This window comes from Dermacentor albipictus, chromosome 10 (genome assembly GCF_038994185.2).
Source record: "Dermacentor albipictus isolate Rhodes 1998 colony chromosome 10, USDA_Dalb.pri_finalv2, whole genome shotgun sequence".
Lineage (NCBI taxonomy): Eukaryota > Metazoa > Arthropoda > Arachnida > Ixodida > Ixodidae > Dermacentor > Dermacentor albipictus.
The window spans coordinates 56,439,379-56,454,194 of record NC_091830.1 but is presented as its reverse complement, the minus strand read 5'-3'; the positions used below and the strand labels follow the sequence as shown (position 1 = coordinate 56,454,194).

Sequence of the window (14,816 nt, the reverse complement as noted above, 5' to 3'; positions counted from 1 at the left end):
TCGCTTTCTTTGGGCTGTGGGCTGTAAATCTAGTGATCGGCGATATGTCAAGCTGTGACATCGCGTTTCACAGCAAAGCCACTGCGATAGGAGTCACTGCGGACCATAAAGCTGTCGATGTCCGATCGATGCCAGCATCTACGGGTTGGTGGGCGCCACCTGACGCTGGAGGATTACTACCACAATATGGAGTTTTAGCGAGCAAACGCAAGTGCATGAGAGCTGGGTGGTTTACCAGATAAACAGAAGCCCAAGGATTGCCGACTATCACGGTGCATCCACTCGGAGGCACAGAGCCCAACCAGACAAACAGAGAACTAATATAGCGGTAACCTATTCTACTTTGATGCTGGTGTAAGTTTCCGCCAGGGGCGTATTCGTGAACACGTTGTCATTTTAAATGTTTAAAATTTTTACACTTGGTTACAGTAATATAAGCTTTGTGTTTTGGCTGGTTAAGCTCTCTGCCACCAGGTGGCTGCACTGTTCTGGTCCTTCTAGAGTTAGTGCATAGGCTCCCTTTAAAGCCTATACTTTAAAGCCTATAATGTAGTCTGTACAGTAAATCTAGGCCATTCAGGCTGCTCACGGTTATTTATTACAGCAATGGTAGATTGAAGGGGAATTAGTTCATGTCTCCGCCCACCCGTCAAAACGCCCAGCTTGCCTGTGATTACCGAAATAAGGGACATGCTCTGTGCAGCGACAAAACGTGTGCGACGCACGTTGCATGGATAGCTCTCGCTGGGGCTCGACAGCCAGGCAACTAGCAGAGAGGTCAGAGAGGCTTCGCGCGGCGTCTCCAAGACAACCGGAAGTAGACGGCATGACGTCACATCATGACGCAAAGGCAGTGAAAGCGGAGTTTAGCCCAGATCTTTTATGCAACAAGATGAGGCGAAAAGATTGGCTAGGTGGGATGGCAACTTGTGATCGTCCTGTAGCGCTCTTAAAGTGAGACGCTTCACTTTGAATTATTGCAGGAATGCTTTACTGTAGCTAAAAACTACGCGTGTACAAAATGGGCCCAAACCGTTTGAGGGACCTTTAAGCACAAAAAAGGTCAAATTTAATTTTTAGGTTTATTTTCTGCGAAAGATATATGTTGCTAGTCGCAGAAACAGTGGTACCTAACTATTGAATATCTGAATTGAGGAAAGCCTCGAGATTTATGTAGCGTTGTCCCTTGGCTCTGCGATTAGCTAGGATAAATGAAATGATATGAATAATAACGAAGCATTCACAGAAAGTCTATAACAAGTAATAGAACTATCGGCTTTGATGCCATTTTTATTAAAAAGTTGTGGTCTAATATGAAAAATTTTCAACCGATTCTATTCATCTTCGTTAATTTTATGCATCAATACGTGAGCAATGAGTGCACAATGTCATATCTAAATATTTATGAATAATATCATCAGTGTTTCGTAACATGATGTGAGCAAAAATAATTTTCAGGAAATATAAACAGAATAAGGTAAATAAAAACTGAACATTATTCACGCGTAGGACATCCGTGTTTTATAAAAACATATTAATCGCGCTAATGGTAAGAATACTAATTAACACTGCAGACAGCACTAAGAAAAAAAATCGAATAGGGAACAATCAAGAAAAATTAATTACGTCAAAATACAAAGGTTAGGGTTAAAAAGCACGTTTTGTCTCACAACGTAATCACGGAAGGAACCTTTCTTTTTGCAACATGTTTCTGAATGTATGAGTATAGATAAAATGGAAAAAGCAAGGAAAAGCAGCTTTCTATAGGAAAACCGACACCTGAATATGGCCTTGGATCTTAACCAAGCGTTGAAATAAAATTATTGAAGTAAACAAATTGGTACAAAAAATATTCTAAACAATGAGAATATCCTCAGTAGTTTCTAGTTCAGCCTATTAGGATGGTAGCTTGATTTCTCATCCTAGCTATGCGAGTCCTATAATGTTTCAGTGGGACCCTGTAAAAGTAATTTGAAATTAGTTTGGAAATTTTATAACACTACGAGCTTTTCTACCGTTCGTTTTTTAACGTGCTAGAACTGCTGCATTGTGGCCCAACAATTTTCCCGAGGTCCTGGGTGGGGAGAACCCTACATTACAAGTATATTTCCTAAAATCGACACTAATCGAGTGACATGAAAGGCCAAAAGAAGTCTAACTACGTTCTGTAATTGAGGTTGGATGATGCAAGAAAGACACTTGTGCTTATTACCGCTGCAAAAAAGAAAAACTATATGCGCTGTTATATAAGTGAACATTTTCACAATCGTTTTTATGTGAGCAGCCTCATCCAGGGATACACAGAGTGCAAGTCAATTCACATATCTGTGGAGGAAACGAACGCAAGCATCAAATGTTAGAATGTAAGTTATTCCGAAATCATGACTGGAATACTATATTTATTCTATTCTAGTTCCATTTCTTTGTCTAGGTTTATCGGTGGTTCATGTGGCGCTCCGTATACGTTATTGCCAATTGGCCGGCCATGTGTAGTCGTTCATAATAAGAGAACACACTAGAGCGTAAGGAATCTTTACGTTTAACAGACCAGGTGTTTTATTTATAAAGGAAATGCAATGCGACTACCTGCGCTGGCAATATTGTACACGGAAACACGCAATTTTTTTTTAGTTTTGCGTGCTGCTGAGTGAGGTGTAAACAGAGCAATGAGTTCTCTACACACTGAAAAGCTAGTAGCATTTCCATCGAAATGCAAGATAAAAATGCTCTCCATGTTTTGCTACGGTCGCAATGCAGCACCTGAAATAGCTGTCGATTGGGCGTATTGGTAAACGTTTATGTAACGAGCTTCTTTTTAAATCTCCGTTTTAGGAGGATTTTTCCGTCATAAATCTAGCACTTCTACGAAGGCAAGACGCAAGGCTGAACCTGGCAATAAGGAATTGCGAAAGCCGATTTTCGGTATGCCCAACCATACCAAACCAGCAAATATTGAAGCTAGGAGCTTAAGGGAACTTATTTAGTGTTATAGATGAAGTAATTAAAAAAGTAAATTGCAGGGAAATGCAAGTGGAGAAAAATTGAGGAGCCACTGAACAGTGTTAAGGTGGAGCACCAGCAAAGCTGTAAAACACCTCACAGGGTTAGACGAGGGAACCTGTACTTATTTTCATCATTTCGTATTGGTAGCGATGCTTGCTTTGTGATTCTTGAGATATACACTGATCGCCTTGGTTACTAGCTAAGACATATTCTCGACGAAAGGTAAATCTATGCACGAAAATTGTTGAGTTGCTGAGTGACATCGCTTAAAGTGACAGCACTTTAAATCAAACTCTTCTATTACAAATTGAGAGAACCATGTCTTGTCTGGTTTTTATATGTCTGCATTGAAATGTCCAATGATGCCTACAGGAGTAGCGTCATCACGGCTAATATATGCAAGGTGCGTCGTTATGAACTTCTCAATATCATTCATTCTTTGGTGTGCCTCGAGATATACACACAGTGGATACCACAAATACGCGTTTCTTTTGTACGGCACAGCCATTCCCACGGTCGGTGGCACTGTCCTCTTGTGAATAAAAGGTGTACGAATGTACATACATCTTGTGCCTTCCTTATATGGCAATGCCTCCTGCTCGTGAGTCTATGTGCTGTTCAAAAAGAATTTCAGTATTCCCATCCCCTTGCAACAATGCATATTGATTGATTTATTTTTCGAATATGATTTAATGTTAATATTATTAGGGTGGACTTGCCTCAATCTGCTTCACCTCAATCGCGGATCGGCCCACATTTTCCCCATGTACTCGATAGATGCATCGAGGGGTAGAGGTATACAGCTTAGCTGTAAAAACAACTTGCCTCTTGTAAGAGCTAAACCCACCACCATTTATTTACAAGCTCCTTCTAGCCGCTGCCGTCGCACAATTGGTATTCAATCACGCGCATGATGCTCCCGCTGGTGGCTAAATGCTTTTCTTTTAGGTTCATTTCGCTTTCCTTATCATTACCCACACTTAACTAAATTAGCAAATTACTTCCTCTATGCGTTCAGTGGCTTTATTATCTGTTGGCTTTTTATGGATATGAGACATGGTTGTAGCACATGGGATTCCGTAAGTGTAAGCACGGCCATTCTATTCATAAAAGCGGAATTAGTAATCTTATATTATAACGCATCTCATAAGGTGTTTTTGAAAAGTCTGGGTACGTTCTCTAAACTTCCATACCACAATAAAAGATAAGAAAACCTGGACACTTACCTGTTATCGGTTTCGGCAGCTGAAAACAGAAAAAAGGACTAAAATTAATCTTCAAGAAATCTTTGCGAATGGCCATATAGGACGAACATCCTCCCAGCCTATGTTGATATATATGCTTTCGTACTCTTGGATGGTGCACTTGAAGCACAGTTGGATATTTCCAGGAAAGGATAATAATTTCTGATTCAATTTGTTCAAAATTTAATACTGGCCTATAAGCTTTTGTAGCACTCCTTTCTTCAGTGACAATTTAGACGCGCCACGATATGCAAATAAAGCGAAAGGCAGCAAGCAAGGAAAGCAGAACCACCTTACACCAAAAGTCTTACACCTCGTACACCAACTCTGTCCGAGAACTATCAAGCGTTTCTTTCTCTCAAGACAATCAGCCGCGACACTGGTGTAGAAAATACAGCACGTACATGATATAATGGCACGCCAACAGATTTAAACCGCATCCTTGGGCAATAACAGGAATCAATAACAGGGAAGGAGTTTTCTGCTCAATACTTGAACTGAACAAATATGCTGAGATGATAAATTGCCCCTTTCCGGGTAATGGCTGTCCTACATGTACGTACCCGTACTCGGGGAGTTGCACCATTTCAAAGCGCGACTTGTTTCGATATACGTCACTACAGTCATTTATCATGGCTCCTTGCAACGGTGTTATTTGGAAGATGCTTCATCCGACATCCCGGTACCTACAAAAGGCACTAAATTGTCAAAAATAGAGAATTATGGTATCGCAACAACCTTTCTGACATAAACCAAAAGTGCGATTTCGCCTTCTTCGCCAGGTGATCGCAGATAAGCGCAAAAGACTCCGTTGGTGTTAAGCCACATTGGGAGCAGCCGCTATTGAATACGCCGTGCGTTTATAAATTACCAGATGGACACGGTGTTAACACGAGTATGTCACAGTTTAGACCGAAAGGCGAAGCACCGGATTACGAATACATCTTCATTCGCTACACGAAGTATCAATGGTAGTTTTATGGGCCACCTAAACTTGCAAACATTTCTTAACTAAATTATTATGATGTCACTCGCGCATGAGCGCAAACATGAACGCATCCCACTCAATGACGACGAAACTCACTGTCAAACCACAGGTCTGAGGAAAAGCGGCAGCAGGAGCGAGCGTATTGCCCTTCGTGCTGCGTCTGTCTGCAACGAGAAGTCACAAGCGAGAACGCAACGCACAAGAGACCATCAGCCCTAGGCGTGTTCAGACTCTGTAGCCATCGAAGGTAGCTTTCAAGATGAAAATCGGCGTGCTTCGTCCTCACCCTCCTTTCTAGCGTGCATATTGAGCCATTAGTCGCCTTACCGTCGCACGCTTCACTCGCTCCGACAGCGTAGTGAGCGCGGTCTTGATGTTTTTCCATTTGTCTTTTGCGGCATGCCACGCCAACGGTGACACCGACGCCGACGATAAAGCCAAAAATTCACTTGAAGAATCCATAAAATTGCCATCTCACTAAAAAGTTACTGATGAGTACGGTGCTAACGAAAGCGCTTCTTTATAGCATGGATGGATTAGGTGCCTGACCTAGCGAGTACTGTCACCAAAGAAGGGGTTTTTGCAGCGTATTGACCACCTACTTCCGCGGTACTTCCGCGGTCGTCGCGAACATGTCCCATAATCAACCCTCGGTATGACTTCGCGTCAATGATCCGAGAAAAAATTACCGACGATTACGTTACTTCCTAATGCGAAATTTGAGCGCAGCAAATAAGCTGTTTCACCTTTTCGATAGATTGAGGCAAAGAAATCGAGCAACACATGTATGCGCTATCGCAGAATTTTTTTTTATTTTTCACACGTATTCGTTTAACAAAGACTCCACCAACAGTTCTTGACAGTCATGAAGGAAGCTTTGTGGTCGGAGAAATAGACTGATATATGTTCGACTTGGTACACTAATGCTTGATTCTCAAAGACGAGATCTATACAAGTGCCTCGCGAGGTTGTCACAGCCGTGGGACGCGTTACGAGCGAGAGGAACGGGATGTTCTCCCGCATAAGTGTTAGGAAATTGCTGTTTGTCTTTATGTCAACATTAAAGTCCCCCACTACTAACATCGGTGTGGATCGATGGACGGTTAATTCGAGTTGCAGGAAGTGCACGACGTCTTTCGTGAGTGCGGTAGCGGACTCACGAAAGCGGTCTCAGTCGGTCGCTGCTAGCGCTGGGGGGATGAAAGGGGGGCGGAGCTGGTTGCGAGGCCGACGACAACGCCGACGCGAAACCCAGGAACGGACGCCAAAGAGCCATTTGTGTAGCCAGCCCTCCTCCACTGTCTCTCCTCCTCCCTTCCATCATCCTCTCGCCCGGAGAGCCGACAGCGCGCATGCGCGGCGGCGGAGCAGATTCGTCGGCGAGCTGGTTACGAGGCCGACGACGACGCGAAACCCAGGAACGGACGCCAAAGAGCCATTTGTGTAGCCAGCCCTCCTCCACAGTCTCTCCTCCTCCCTTCCATCATCCTCCCTCGCCCGGAGAGCCGACAGCGCGCATGCGCGGCGGCGGAGCAGCAGATTCGTCGGCGAGCTGGTTACGAGGCCGACGACAACGCCGACAACGCCGACGACAACGCCGACGACAACGCCGACGACAACGCGAAACCCAGGAACGGACGCCAAAGAGCTGCGCTCTAAAATATAACACGTAACCCAACGTCCAATTAAAACGCACAATGTCTGTGGGTCAGTTTCGGCAGCAAGACGAGTATAAGGAGAGCACTCTAGCGGTGATGACTGGGTTCTGTGGGGTTCCGGTTCTGGAGCTCGCGATTCGTACACAGGTGTCACAAAGTGTTTGGCATACACCACCGCAGCATCTAGAACATGGTAGCTGATCTGGGCTCTACCTGATCGGCGCACTAAGCTGGCTTAGAGGACCCATGTCGTTGTCCGCCTCTATTATCGAGAGTCGCCTGTTGGTGAGCGGATTAGGTCGCGAAGTTGAAGAAAATAAGTGACCAGATTATTTCACATATATAAAAGTTATAATTGACAACTCTCCATGAATATAGAGCACATTTCATGTCGGAGCTCTTCGCGTTTCTGATCTCACTACATGTCTGAGCACACACCAGTCGGCATATACACTCTACGGTACGAAAGATCCGATATTCAAGATATTTCTCTATAGGCTACTAGGACAGGTAATTGGAATATTCTGCCCCAGAAGATGAGAATGATCGAACTATTCCCAAAATCACATCCATAGCACCTTGCGCACAATTTCGCCAAACTCCGCCTCCGATGTTGCGCGATTGCCCCCACTAATGATGCAACTACGCGGGAAGTGTAAACTAAGTGTAAAGTGTAAGTGTAAGTGTAAACCGAAGATGGCCCTCAGCGGCAGTAAGCTCTAGGCAATGTGAGCAGCCTTGCCATGGCGGTCGTTATTGTTTCCGAAGAATGCGGTTCTTGCTCCCTTATGAAAATGACTGTTGAAATGTTGTTGGCATATTGTTGACGAATTGTTGACTCAATAGCCTTTCAACAATACATCAACAAATGTTGAAACCACAGAGCAATAATTCAACAGTAAAGTTGTTGGGCAGTTCACAACAAAAAAGTCGTTGACTAAATTCTGTTGGTATATTGTTGAATAGTGTTGAGTATTATTGAGCCATTGTTGAGTAATTTTCAACAATAAAGTCGTTGACTAAATTCTTTTGATATATCATTGAATAGTATTGAGTATTATTGAGACATTGTTGAGTAGTTTCCAACAATAAAGTCGTTGACTAAATTCTGTTGATATATTGTTGAATAGTATTGACTATTATTGAGCCAATGTTGAGTAATTTTCAACAATAAAGTCGTTGACTAAATTCTCTTGACATATTGTTGAATAGTATTGAGTATTGAACCATTGTTGAGTAGTTTTCAACAATAAAGTCGTTTACTAAATGTTGTTAACTTATTGTTGAATAAGATTGAGTCACGAGCAATATTGAGTTTCGAAGTATATGTGAAAAACACACGAACATACGTATGTGTGCGTTTTTTGCATATATATGTTGCTTTACTGATCACTTGTCACCATTGCATATATACAGGGTGTTGTTTCACGTTACTTGAACCATAGATGTATATACACGTGTTTCAGCTAACTTTACTCAGAGTTTAAAAATATGCCGATGCACCATAAGACGATGTGATCAAATGCATGTTGCTCATTCTTGTATGTGTTACGCTGTTCTTGTATTTTTACTAAGCAGTTAATTAGTCAAGAAAATTAGCCATTCTGAAGGAACAAAGTTAGGCGAAAAATTCCAATTAGAAAGTTCTAGAGCACTTTGTAAAACGTCCGATTAGGCCATTTCTAACTTTCTATCTATTAAGTGTTATTGTTTTTCAGCTTACTGCGGATGCCCGCGAAATACAAAAAATATCACCTGACATACCCGCTTGCGCGCCGTGCTTGCAGCGCTCTCAAACGAGCATACCATCGAGCAGGGTGTGCTGCCGCTTAAAAGGCGACAGGGCAGTGACGAAGGCGTTGGCTGAGGTATTATAATTGACGCCAGCGACGTGCTTCCCTCGCTGCGGTTCATGATGGCGACAAGCAGACGAGTGTTCACACCGGTTAAATGGTATGTTTTCGTTTGTGCGCGGAAGGCTTAGGAGCAGTGCAATCACGACTCGCAGGCGGGCATGTCATGTGGTGCTTTTTGTATTTCGCGAGCATACGCAGTAAGCTGAAAAACACTAATGCTTAACACATTGAAAGACAGAAACGGTTTATTCGTACGTGTTGCCAACTGCTCTGCAACTTGCTAATTGGAATTTTTTTCCTAACTTCCTTGCTTCAGAAGTTGGTTAATTATCCTTGACTAATTAGCTAATTAAGCAAAACACAGAAATAGCGCGACACGCTACGTACCAAAGGGAGCAACATGCATTTAGTCGCGTCGTCATAGAATGCATAGAGTTTACACTCGGCCTAAAGTTAGCAGGAAGAAACACCTTGCATATATATATATATATATATGCAGTTTGAGAAGACAAGCGTCTCTACTAGCAGTGACAAACAACCGATGACTGGACGCATCCTGCATTTCCATCGGCGTCCATTATAAGGGGCCAGTGCCCTGGCTGTGTGTTAGGAAACGGCATTGTATGCCTCCATGTTAAATATGGTCAAGGTGGCGGAGAACGTTAACAAAGTTCAAGTCTGGGGTTTGACGTACCAGATCCACGCTTTGATTATGAGCCGCACCGTAGTAAGAAACTCCATATTTATTTTCACCATCTGGGGTCCTTTAACCTGCACCGAACGCACAGTACACGGACGTTCTTGCATTTCACCTCCATCGAAATGCAGCCACCCCGACCGGCATTAGATCCCAAGCACTCGGGTTATTAGCGCACCACCTCAGGCCACTATGCCACCACGGCGGGTGCGGCGGATAAAGGAGTGAACATCGTTTTTACAGAGTGCGTATCGCTTAGATGTTACCCGTTAGCACGCACAGAACGAAACGAAAAGCTTGGCTGATATGTATGTCATCGTGCTCATATTTCACATGGAGGCCACATTCTTTTCTGTGACGTAGACGGGGTGCTGGCGAATGTGTTGGGAATCTGCTCGGCCACCAAGCAGAATCTGCGCTGCTATACGTTCTCGGTGACAAATCGCACAGCGCAGAAGCACACACACAAATGTTTAAAAGAATGGGACGACAGACCGCCTGCAGTTTGCTGTGACGTCGAAATAAGAAGCACAAACAGCGACGTTTCTGTACTTTTCTGGTCAATAGTTCAGTTCGCATGGTTGCGGCACGCATTACTTTTTTTTTAAATCCAAACGACGAAAACTGTGCGCGCACAAATTAGCACCGCGTTTGCGACGTTTGAATTTGGCGCCTTTTTTCGCGCACTCCATTAGCTCCGGCCGGTGCACCGCGTTACTGCGCCAAAGAAAGTAGTTCATCAAAGAAGTGAAGCAAAAAACTTTCATACACATGCAAAGCGCAACAATTGCTCTGTAATAACATGACATCACAGAATTTGTTATCAAATAGTACAATTTATGATAATATAAGCGTGTATTTGTATGAGTGTACATGTATGATTGCGCGTTTGCGGTGTTGATGCTTGGAGCATTCCGGCGAGTTCGTGTACGCTGTTCGCTTGAAAGCTTCCTGCTTTTCTGCGTTCTTTGTGTGCTTCGCTGTGACATCTTTGGAATATTCCTGCGTGTTGCTCGCTTTTTATGGGCTTGTTGCCTCGAAGATCGCCATGATCGCCTCCGACTCAGCGTCATCAAAGGTGAGTTGATGTTTCGAATTCCCCTTGTTCGTCCATTGCGAAGCGGTGTACGGGAGCCCGGAAATGAGTTCAGCGCCTGTGCGTGTTTTCCGCGGGCCTCTTTTCTAGTTTTCATTCCTAGCACTATCCTTCCGTTGCGAGAATTGGTTGTACAGCACTAGATTTGTGATATATAACGTGGAGCTTTGTCCTGGTTTAACTTTACTCTCCGCTTGTGGTGACGTAAGGCAGCTATGTGGTGCCAGCTAAAACAGGGCTGTTGTACGCCATGATTTCTGATACGGTGTTCGAGCACCGATTGAGTTAGCCTTATTAATGAGCGCATAACAATGCTACCTGAAACCATCCGATCTGTACTGTAATCGAAGATATTTCGTTTGCGCCACGCTAGTACAAGGCGTGTGAGTGAGCTGTAGCAACAAGGGGGGGGGTGGCGGTAGGATCAGCGAAAATGTATTCTGTTGCGCTGTTCCCTTCAGGATCGAGTGACACCGCGGTGCTTCAACGCCACTATCTGTCACGCCGTGCGGCCGACGTTCGCGCGACCGGAAAACACAGAGGAGGCTGTCTCGCAATAACAAAAAATTTCAAGTGTGTACACGCGATTCTATGCGATACGTGACATACAATAGGGGTGATGCCACAGAGTGCTGCGAAATCACCGAGTTATACGCCTTGCCGACCGCGTGTGTTTTGTTTTCCACCTGTTAGCGCGCATTCAACTTTCTTTTTTAGAGCGCAGCTCTTTGGCGTCCGTTCCTGGGTTTCGCGTCGTCGTCGTCGTCGTCGTCGTCGGCCTCGTAACCAGCTCCGCCCCGCTTTCATCCTCCCAGCGCTAGCAGCGACCGACTGATACCGCTGGATGCCGCTGACGCCGCTAGAGAGTGAAGGTAACGTGACTGCATAGAACGCCGTCGCCGCCATGCAGAAAGAAGAGGAAAGGGTCCCCCCCCCCCTGGTTCTTAGCGCTGCGGAAGCGAGGGTATCATATTGTTTGTGTCGGCATCGGCGGCGTTGTCCCTGAAACCAACTCCGCAGCTGGGGTTGATTCACTATCGGCGTCAGCGGCATCAGTCAGTCGCTGCTATCTCTTCCCTCCTCCCTTTATCGTGTTGTCCGCTTGCTGCACGCGCTTCTGCCCCCATCGTTTGCCGCTGGGTGTACACGCCGCCCCCTTCCCACCTCTTCCTGCGAGTTTCCGGTTGTCAAAGCGCCGGCTCGAACTTTGAAGTTGGCGAACTGTGCGCCGCAAAGTTGCCCAACGGCTTGCTGGTAGTAGCTGCCTACTTCGCCCCTACCGCACTCACGAAAGACGTCGTGCACCTCCTGCAGCTCGCATTAACCGTCCATCGATCCACACCGATGTTAGTAGTGGGGGACTTTAATGTTGACATAAAGACAAACAGCAATTTCCTAACACTTATGCGGGAGAACATCCCGTTCCTCTCGCTCGTAACGCGTCCCACGGCTGTGACAACCTCGCGAGGCACTTGTATAGATCTCGTCTTTGAGAATCAAGCATTGGTGTACCAAGTCGAACATATATCAGTATATTTCTCCGACCACAAAGCTTCCTTCATGACTGTCAAGAACTGTTAGTGGAGTCTTTGTTAAAGGAATACGTGTGAAAAATAAAAAAAAATTCTGTGATAGCGCATACATGTGTTGCTCGATTTCTTTGCCTCAATCTATCGAAAAGGTGAAACAGCTTATTTGCTGCGCTCAAATTTCGCATTAGGAAGTAACGTAATCGTCGGTAATTTTTTTATCTTCTCCGTTCGGTGCCATCGAGTGCTTCGCCCAAACGGCTTCGCGTAGGTGCTCTGCATTCACGGAAAGGCAGATTTCATGGCACTCCAGGTCCTACTTTACTGGGATATAACATTAAAGAAATGTAACAGCGTGAAATTTCAGCTTTTCGCACTTTAGTAACTGATTGATGTAACAAAGTTTTAAAATCAGTAAAGGAACGAGATAAATGCCTGGCATATCTGCCTTGTCGTCCCACTGTGTTTGTATATGTTTGTATATATGTATATGTTATCGGCAACCTAAACATAAATAATTAGCATTGTTTCTTGTGACCATAGAAGTAGCTAGTTATGTCGAAAAGCCATTTTTGCTTTGAATCCGAGCACTACACAGTGAGCAGATTGAAAGGGGAGCGCATCGTTGTGAACTAAATGACGACGCTTTGCCACAAGCTTGGAATAATGTTTTTTGTCGAAAGAGCAGGTCTGTGAAATTCTTTCTTTGAGTGTAAGCAAAACTTCAGTAGCATCAGGTAGATGGGGAGTAAAAGAATGTAACACTGGGGCCTTATATGAAGGAGCTGCCTTTAATATGTGGCCATAACAGTTAAGTAGATGCGTGGAAATAATTTTTAATATAAGTAGAGGAATGTGAAATAAATTATTTGACAAGCTCACACTGCCATTGGCAAGAGCAGCCACACTTTCGTGTATTCGATGACTAGTCATTTGTATCCGTCCATTTATGTCAGCCTAATGGTCCATGTAGCTCTTTTGATTGTCGCTTTTGCTGCATCGTGGCTTCACGCTTTAATACTGACATCTTTTTTCAGATTCAAAGTGAGCTGGGAGACGCCCAAGCTGGCATGCTAAAGTGAATTCTTTGGTCATCCATTTTGTAGCGTCGCCATGATCAAATACAGTGATGCCGTGAAAATGTATTGCAGGAAGCAGGAAAAAAACATTGCTGATACAACTGCAAGGCATTTGCTCCAGTGATCAATTGTTGCAGAGTGCCTTCATTAGGAGACATGGTGCCTTTAAGCACTCAGCTGAAAGACTTAACAACTGCACCGGGACTGGGAGTGAATTCAGTGTCACTTGTGAACATATTAAACGCAGAATGTGTCTTTTTCAGTGTATATGCCTGATATGAAACTTAGTGTGGACATTAGTGGTCTACATGAGTGAACATCTTTATAGTTTTACCAGAATGAAGGTATAATGGCCTATGTCATACAGCAGTGCACTGCTAGATATATCAAACCAGAACAGCAGCACCCTTCGAGAAAGTTGGCTGAAGAACGAGCAATGATCGGGGCTTTCTGCATTCCAAGGGCCAAATTCCAAAAAGATTGATGCCGAGCTGGATGGTGCGAAGTGCCGGTCACCACATGCTCTATCTTGGCATTATGTCTTGTTAAGATACAGAAATTGCATCACTGCTCATAAATTGGAAATTGGAAGGTTGAGGGGAAGTGGAAGGGCTCCCCTCTGGAGCAGCCAGTGCATGCCCTTTGCTATACTGATAATCCTACCTTAATGAGAACCAGTGATGCATGTTAACCTATTACGCAGCCAAGTGCATTCCTTGTTTTGTATTAAGGGGACACTAATGACACCCTAAATGAATTTTAAATAAAGCATCGTCTTAAATAACTACTTCTGTAAATTTCTTGGTAGTTGCTTGATTATTAGAGAAAATAAAGCTCAAAGTTTAATTTTCTGAGTATCGCCCCGAAATCTTCGTGCTGACACCTCATTGTCACATCATGGATTCCAAGTATTTTTTCATACTTTGGTTGTATTGGTTCTGTAAATGTTCCCGACGCTTTTTATTTGGGTTTTTGGAATATGATGAAGAACATCTTTATTTGTAAAAAAAATTGCTACACCTGAACAGACGTCATCTAAATCCATGACGTCACAGCAAGCGGGTGTGGTAACTTCAAGGCAGCACTGCCACCAATCTTTCCTCTTGCTGCTTTTACAGTTTACTCGGCCTCTTGTCACGGTATGAGTGAATCTCTTGAATTGTAGGAAGGTCATGTACAGACACATCTAAAATAATTTTTCTCTATAGTGCTTTCATGCCGTAGTTGCTTAGGGGTGTTGGCACAGCTCCGCTAAGCACGAGGTCACAGGATCAAACAACCGCATTTTGATGGAGGGTAAATACAAAACTGCCCAGGTACCTTGCAGCCTAATTTAGTAAAAATTAGTCCAGAGTTCCCCACTATGGCGTGCCTAAACATCAGATTGTCATTTTGGCACTTAAAATGCCAGAATTTAATTAATTTATATTTCTTTAGTGCTCCTTTAAGCTGTAGAATTCATGATCTCTGCAAAAACTCATGCTCAAAGTATTCTCCATAAAGATTAAATAAACAGTAGATATAAGTGTCTATTTATATATTGAATTGTGGTGATACGTGATGACTATTAGAACGGTGGTACAACAAGACAGACAGAATTGTAATACAATGTGTGACGGCACGATGATGCACATCGAGGAAATGACCGAGTCTCCCTAGAAGTCTC

General features: G+C 43.9%; 1 protein-coding gene across 2 annotated transcripts in view; it reads right to left on the bottom strand.

The window, feature by feature from the left end:
- LOC139050396 (uncharacterized) overlaps window positions 1-14,816 on the bottom strand; it is a 151,918-nt gene that overhangs the window by 110,425 nt on the left and 26,677 nt on the right. For both annotated transcript variants that reach the window (XM_070526696.1, XM_070526697.1), the window contains exon 4: window positions 4,230-4,248. In XM_070526696.1, the coding sequence (XP_070382797.1) occupies window positions 4,230-4,248 (19 nt within the window). The remainder of the gene's footprint in view (window positions 1-4,229; window positions 4,249-14,816) is intronic.